General features: G+C 47.6%; 1 protein-coding gene across 3 annotated transcripts in view; it reads right to left on the bottom strand.

Moving 5' to 3' along the window:
• Positions 1–425: 425 nt before the first annotated feature.
• Positions 426–7666, bottom strand: part of CRTC1 (CREB regulated transcription coactivator 1) — a 41959-nt gene continuing 34718 nt past the window's right edge. For all 3 annotated transcript variants that reach the window (XM_086627691.1, XM_086627689.1, XM_086627690.1), the window contains 4 exons: positions 7523–7624; positions 2425–2511; positions 1410–1590; positions 426–680 (listed from right to left, as the gene is read on the bottom strand). In XM_086627691.1, the coding sequence (XP_086483817.1) occupies positions 469–680; positions 1410–1590; positions 2425–2511; positions 7523–7624 (582 nt within the window). In that variant the 3' untranslated portion in view covers positions 426–468. The remainder of the gene's footprint in view (positions 681–1409; positions 1591–2424; positions 2512–7522; positions 7625–7666) is intronic.

Raw genomic sequence — 7666 nt, 5'->3', positions numbered from 1 at the left:
CTTCCCCATCGGCGGGGGGGGTGCGGGGGGGGTCGCAGTCGGCGCCTCCCCCTCCCCGTCTCAACCAGCGGCCGACCATTTGGTACGTCGGGACCTCTCGCCCCTCGGCTCTGACCCCCCCTCGCCTGCCCACGAACACCCCCTTTCTAGTGCAAAGGATAAATCGACAACCGAACGCTGGAGCTTTGGTGGGGGGGAAGGGGGGAGGGTGGGGGGTCTGGAGAGGAAAAGGCTGATGGAAGCTCCTTACTCATTCCCGGCAAGGAGCGGAGAAGGGGCGCGACAGGGAGTGGGGGTCTGCAGCGCTGCAAGCTCGGAACGACGAAGCTTTACTCATTGTACATGTTGTACAGGACAGAGCTGCTGCTCTCGGCAGCTCCTGCTCCGACACGACTGACCCGGCGGGCTCTCCAGTTCGGCTGGGCTCCAGGAACGAGCGCCATTCCCACGCTCCCGGCGTCCAGCGCGTCACAGCCGGTCCATCCTGAACGTGTCCTCTGTGGCGGGGTCGGTGAGGACCATGTCTGGGTCGTTCAGCATGTGCAGTCCATCCAGGGTTAAAGGGTCAATTTTGAGTTCATCCAGAGGAAACTGGGAATCCGTATCAAAGCTGACGTCTCCCACTCCCGCCAAAGAGCTGGTCAGTTCTTTTGATAAGCTGGGAGGAGATTCTCCTGTCACTGCGGGGAAGAGGAAGAGAAAAGCGTCGGTAGGATTTGGCAAACACACGTTCTCCGGGCAGACAAGTCACGAAACAGCCTGCAAAAATTCTGGAGTAATTTACTGAACTAAAGCTGAAGTTCAGACACGAAACATCTACCCTCGTTTCCAGCTGGATGACTTATGGATTTGTCAGAGCATCTCAGAACCATCCCAGTGGCCCAAGACAAAGCAAAATTCACATACGTGAATTTGGGGCCACGACACAGCATCACTTCAGCCTGTCCTCTCCCCCCTCAGTTTAGGAGCAACGACCTCAATTTGTTGCTTCTATCAGCACGAGTCCTTGGCTGGGATATGCACTGAGCCACAGTTCTCCCAGTGGCCTGTGCAGAAACTGTTTCCAAACGTCCAACTGTGACCAGATTGGCTACCATATGTGACACCGAAACACCCTTTGTTGGCCAACTCGAGCGGAGCCGCAGAGGAAGACGTTTCCCCGCTTCTCCCTCACTGCGGTGGAAAATCCAGTAAATTCAGAGGCAGAGAAAGCCTGTAAGACAACTGGTGCTGCTGGGATTAAACGAGAGCCGTCATACGGTTGTGTTACAGTAACACAAACACACGGTGAAACAAAACCTCCAAGGGCAGCAACACCCTTTGCCTTTCTCGCCTGACTTGGACCGTGGCGCAAGGAAGAGAAACGCCGGGATGGTTTCACCCCAGGGTTCAGCCTGTGATTTTCTTACCTGTAAGAATGATGTTGGGGATGTTTCCATGGCTGGAGTAGTTCAGCTGCTGGGAGTCCTGCAAGCTGCCGTGGCTGCCCGTCAGCCCCATCATCGCTGCCTGGGAGTAGTTGAGGGTGGAGCAGGGGCTGTACAGGCTGTTGGAACTAATGGCATTCTCTATCATGTTAAACTGCTCCAGCTGAAGACCAAGGCATAAAGGAATTATTACTTCTGGCCACCAGGAAATACAGCAAAGCAACCTATGAAGCTCAAGTATGGGAAGTAACGTCGGAAGAGACAGGCAAACAAATTCATCTTTAGGTTTCGTCGATCAAAATATGGTCTATTTTCACTTAACTTTCCAGAATAGTTTACTGCCAAATTCAGAGCGCAGGGGAATGAGGAGAGGGGGGATGCAAAAATAAAACTGTTGCTTTTGATATCATAAGAACAAAAGAAAAGGTAGCTTTAAAACAAAGTAAAAAAAAACCAGAATTCATGCTACTAACTCAGGTATCTGCCCATCAAGCGTTGCCTCTCAGCAACTATCCTGTTTTTTCCTGCTACCAGAGCACGTTTCACAGTTGAACGGATCGGTGCACTGGTTGGCCCAACTGACCATGCCAGGGGTCTGCGTGCTCAGGTTTGGTGCCATGCACGAGTTGTTTGCCAGATTCAGGAGTAAATATTGTTACCACCTATGGGTGAATCCTTCCCAAATGCAACTAGGGTCAGAAATGTTATTTTTAAAAAATTTATTCTATTTTTAATTCAATAAACTTGGCAGAACACCTTTAAAACATCTGCTGCAATGGCTAAGAGGGAGGAAGGGGAAGGAAGAGTGAGGGAAAACAAACAAACAAAAACAAAACAGAAGAAAAGAAATCCCCGAGTATTGCAAACTCAAAATAACAGAAGTAAAACTATATGGACAAAATGGGATCTCACATAAAATAATCAGAAGTTGATCTCTATTTATTTTAAGCTGAAAGTGGCCGAAATAGAGCTGAAAATCTGAGATGAATTTGCTCACCTGATGGGATAGGGCATTAGCCTGCCTAGCTGTCATCTGCTGATCATAATAGGAGTCACCAAATACACTCCCCAGAATGGAAGAATGCTGAAAACAAAACAGAGTCTTTATGGTGCAAAAATCCCACAAACAGACGTCCCCACGGTGTGCGAGTGCCTCCAGCCTTCCGACCGCTTCTCCGCAAAGTCAGCGAGCGGCGCCCTGGGTGGTCACCACCAGTGCCCACCAGCAAATCCAGCCAGCGTTCCGCGCTTCCCTCCGCGGCACGAATCCTGCCGTGGCACGCCGCCGTTCGGTCAGCACGACACACACAGCCCAGCAAACCAAGCACAGCTTCCTCACGGAGGACACACGACACATAAAACTTCTGAATTATGAAAACAGACGAGTGCGCGAAGTAACACGAGAAAGAAAAATCACTCTGCAACTTCAGCTTTTTGGGGGACTTGGTTTTTTTTTTTTTTTTTTTGGGGGGGGGTGAAAGACAAACCCCCCAGGGAATTACACTGCACGTGGAAAGACGACGCGACGCAGAGCTGCCCGCCGGCGCGCAGGCAGTGCCCAAGCTCGCTGCCACCTCGTGCCCACGGAACAGCCAGCTCTGCCGAGACAACGAGGTGCCAAAATAAAACTGATGTTTCAAAGTCATTTCACTTGAGCTGCAGATCAGAAAAGTGAACGGGACAGCACGTTATGAGCAGTTCGAAGGCAAGAACCTCAGGAGGAACTCCCCAGCCTCGCTAATTTTGCTGTCCTCACTGGCACGAGAAGCCTTTATCAGTTCTTCTCCACCATTTGTCAATTATTCTCAAGGTGACCAAGAATTTGAGGTCAATGTTTTAATGCTATTCAGTCCTGTCCCAAAGAACTGCCAGATGGAAATCACGGAGAGATCACTTCTGACTTAAAACTGTCACCAATTCTGATCCTCCAGCCAAAAACAAAACACCTACTGCCAAAGAGAGCATCTATAAGAGATGGTGTCTATAAAAGACAATTTGCATGGAGAGTTTGTATCTATCCTGAAAAAAAATAATAATTTAACACCTTGGGTAGCATTCTCCAGCTGTTTTATCTACACATTGAAAGAGTAAGGCTACAAATTTTCTCCTTAGAAACCTAATCAGCACAGGAAATTAAGTGAAAGCCCAGGAAACATCAGAACAGAGCTACAGCAGCCACCACGGTGAAAAGCACTGAACACAGCCAAAGATCAAGGTACTCCCAAGACACAGGGTGATGTCCACAACAGTGAACGTGAAAATTTCAGCAAACATCACGTTTTAAACCTTCTCCCTCCTACATCAGTAGCGTGTCTCAGCGCAGCTCGTTTGCAGGTTGCATGCAAGGAAAAGAATGCAGTCTTGTATCAAAAAAATTTAAAAAAAACCTAAATTGCCCACAGCCTCCATGAGAGGGGACTGTCAGGACAGAAGCAACGCTACGTTCTTTTTAAAGCTAAAAAAACCTTCCCACCTTCAGCCAGAACCCTCAGCAGTCACATTATACGGATGCTTTCGGATAAACATGGCATCAAGATTGGAATTCACAGCCCAAGAACGAGACTTTGGGGGATAAAGTGGCTGGAAGTTCAGCACACGCTGCGTGTGCTGCAGAACTCCGGGCTGAGCTGGTCCTGCTGGACCCGGAGCCGCTCCGAGCGTCGCCGCAAAGCGCGTTCCGCCGGCTGCACGCGAGGGTGGGGAACGGGCTCGGAAAACAGCGATGGTTCACCGAAACGAAGCCAGCTCATCCTCGAGGCTGATCAAACGGAGCCTCAGCCAAGAGCAGAGCTTCATGGGCAAAAATAAGATTTTTATTCACTTTCCTGGGCGTTTGTGATCTGTCACAGCTCCGAGCGCAGAACAATAATGACATCTTTGCAGCTTAACACTCTACTCGATGCCCTCCGTAGAAGCAGGTAAAACCAGAAACTGGTTGTAATTGCAACTGGTTTTTCCATTCATCATCTGGTCCTCACAGCTGCTCTGTGCCTCGCATGAGACAGGGCTACGAGGAACTTATCAAACATCACGAGCAAGAGCCACATTATGCCCAATAAAAGCAAAGCACTACTTAAATTAAAAAAAAAAACAAAACACACTTTTCTTGAAACTACCGATATCTTACTTGTCGCCCAGCGACACTTTAAGCAGCTACTCAAACTCCACGTTATTCAACCTGGTACCTGTGCTACTTTCTTCTGAAAAAGAATAAAATATACAAAGTCAGAGCGTAGGGCTAACTCAAGATCAGGAGCAGCCAAGCTTCACTCTCTCACTCTTCAAGCATCCTCATCTTCAGCGCGATGTTTCATGACAATTTCTCATGCAAAATTTGCGCTTCAGGATGTCACGCACTCGACGTGAATCAAAGCTGGTTTGGACCAGCACTAGAAACACAACTGCTATTCCAAAGCTCCAAAGAGGATCAAGGTGTTTTTTCCCTTTAACTTCCGATATTTCATTTTTACAGGAGCTTTTCAGAAGTAGGGCAAAAGATGAAATCTTTGCATTCCCTGAAGTGCTCTTCCCATCCTAAAAAGTTTGGGTAACGTGAAAAATAATAAAGAGGAGACCAAAATCTATTGGTGCGAGTCTACGTTGGGAACGCCTAACAAAACATGTACGAGCCTGTATTTATTCCTCAGCTCTGAAGTGTACTGGTTATTACATCTGTAAGCACTGAAACTCCCCAAGGAAATCAACTGGAAATGTCATTACTTCAACACTTCAGAGTCCTGGAATAATTTATCGATGACTCTGCGAAAAACATCTTGCTAACACCATCTCCTCCAGAAACACTAAACGAGGTCTGTTTTGTCAACAGTACATCTTCTGGGGTTAATGATGTGGTGACTGCAAAGGAAAAAAAAAAAACAAAAAACCAACAAACCACAAAACCCCTGGCTTAAATTATTAATCTAAAAATACATACCATATTTATCCAGTATACAGCCATTCTACTAAAAAAAAAAAGCAGATTTCTAGCTAATTGGAACAGTATGCCAGGTGTTAGAGGAGAAAAGCAAAGTAGTGATAAACAAGCCATTGTCAACGAAAAGCCATGCAAACACAAAGCTGAGAACTACAAGCAGAGCTTTTCAATTCGTGTTTGAACAGGAAGACCTTCATACAACAAACACACATCTACAACACGAGAGCAAATAGATTTGGAGATGTGGAAAGATGAAAAATAACTCCTGGTGAATGAACCGTGCGTGATAAAAATCAAACCACAGGCTTCTGTTTTCGGAGCGTGTCACTTATCATACCGACACGCTGCAGAACGATTTATCCTAAAATTAACCAGAGGAACAGGAGCCAGGGGAGGACGCCCACCGGGCACACCTACTTTATTCCACTCTTGTCAGCCAGTGCCAGACTGTTCCACAACGGGCACGTTCTGCTGTTGGAACCAATCCGCCTGTACTCTCGGCAGACTACTCCACAGCCTAAAGGATCCCGCTGTTTGGGAGCTGCCCCATCATCACCACCAACTCAAATTTTTCTCCCAAACTGTTTTTATTTCCCCCATTGCTTCTCTCCACACTTAATATTTGCAACCAGTGCCACACAAGTGGCTTTTGGTTCACTGATGGAGGCAGGAAAGCTGTCTCCTTTTTAATTTAGCAAAAATTAAGGATTGTGTGGGTATTTTTAAGAGGCTGACACTAAAGCAAGCAGTATTAATAAACCCTCTTCCTTTCATGCAGAGTTATGGTGTCCCACTTGAAAACAGCAATATCTAAGCAAGAGTTTACAGGATAAAACAAGCCCAGTAGGAAAAATGACAGTCTGGTGTGTGCTCCACTGGGGACTCTTGCTGCACTCCACAACTTGGGACTGACCAGTGGCAACAAGCCTGTGGACAGAACTGAGAAAGCCTTATTGAGAAGTCAAGGGGGAAAGAAAGATCAACACAAAAATCAAAATCGGATGCGCTGCCGAAATGAGAACTGGACCCGAGCTCTGCAGCAAGAGTGGCAACAGCTCTGCTCCACGTGACCGCCCAGAGGAGTGAGCTCGCCTGGTGCCTTTGAGCCACACGCAGAACACGGCAGGACTGGCAGAAGCAGGCAGAAGGGAGAGAAGTTAAGAAGCAATTAAGCAAGGGTTAAGAAAATCCAGACAGTCCTGACATTGGGATCTATTCCTGAGCTTACCAGTGCCCTGTCCCTGGCTAATGGCAAGGAGAGACGAAGCTTCTGCTTTGGAACCGTGAAGGGGCAGCACTTAAACTTACAGCCTTAAATGATGAAACAGAAAATGTATTTTCAGACTCTGTTGTGATGCTCTGTAAGAATTTCCTGCACCTTGTTCCTACAGGATTTAGGAAAAGGGCGGCCATATGGAGCTATTTGAGCAGCATCAGATTATTTCTGTACTGGAAACACTCACTCCCTTACATCAGGGGCATCCCAAAAGGCTGCCTGTTTTTTTAACTGTCTTACTGCTGGCAGATAAAATTCCCCTTCGTAGGATTACACACCTCCCAAGCTACAGCTCGCACGTGGGACACGTGGATGTACGAGTACACACTTACACGGGAAGAAAAACCAGCCAGCGTGCAAGGAAGCGTGTTCGCTAACCCGTTACTCGCAAGCCACAAGATACAACTGCTGATCTCAAGAGCATTTTCTCCAGTGTTTTCTTTGAAAGAGTATGTTCCCACGTCAAAAAAAGGCCCTGGTGCAAACGCATTTGGCCACACACGTGATTGTTAGTGCCACAGGAATTATCCTGCTGCAGGAGGCACTTGAGTTTCTCCCTCTCTCTCTCCCCTGCCCTCCCAACCTCGTCCGTTGGCTCCTACACAACGCTGCTCATTAAAAAGGGTCTACCTGGAGGCTTTGTCCACAGTCCACCCCAAAGAAATAACTGAGTTGTAGCGTTCAAACGGTAGCTCTGCTCAATAAAAAGGCAATTCACCAGCTATTGAAAAACTCTGGAACTGAATGAAACTGCAAACGAGATGAGACACCGGTAACGCATGAGGCACACACAGTTACAGTGAGACAACTATGGGTCAGTAATGGAGAGACTGGACTAAAAACAAACACGAGAAGCAAGGCCTGGGGAAGCACAGAGTCCCTTACTTGAGGGGAGCTGCCAGGAGAGAAGCCTTGATTGGAGACAGGAGAGGTGGGAGACTGGTTGGCTGGGGATCCAGCATTACTGCGGTACTGCTGGAGTGAAGCCTACAGAACAACACAGAATTAAAGACCATGGGATTGACGGAA

This window comes from Tauraco erythrolophus, chromosome 28 (genome assembly GCF_009769465.1).
Source record: "Tauraco erythrolophus isolate bTauEry1 chromosome 28, bTauEry1.pri, whole genome shotgun sequence".
Classification (NCBI taxonomy): Eukaryota; Metazoa; Chordata; class Aves; order Musophagiformes; family Musophagidae; genus Tauraco; species Tauraco erythrolophus.
The sequence above is the reverse complement of the archived record's forward strand: the minus strand, read 5'-3'. Positions and strand labels throughout refer to the sequence as shown.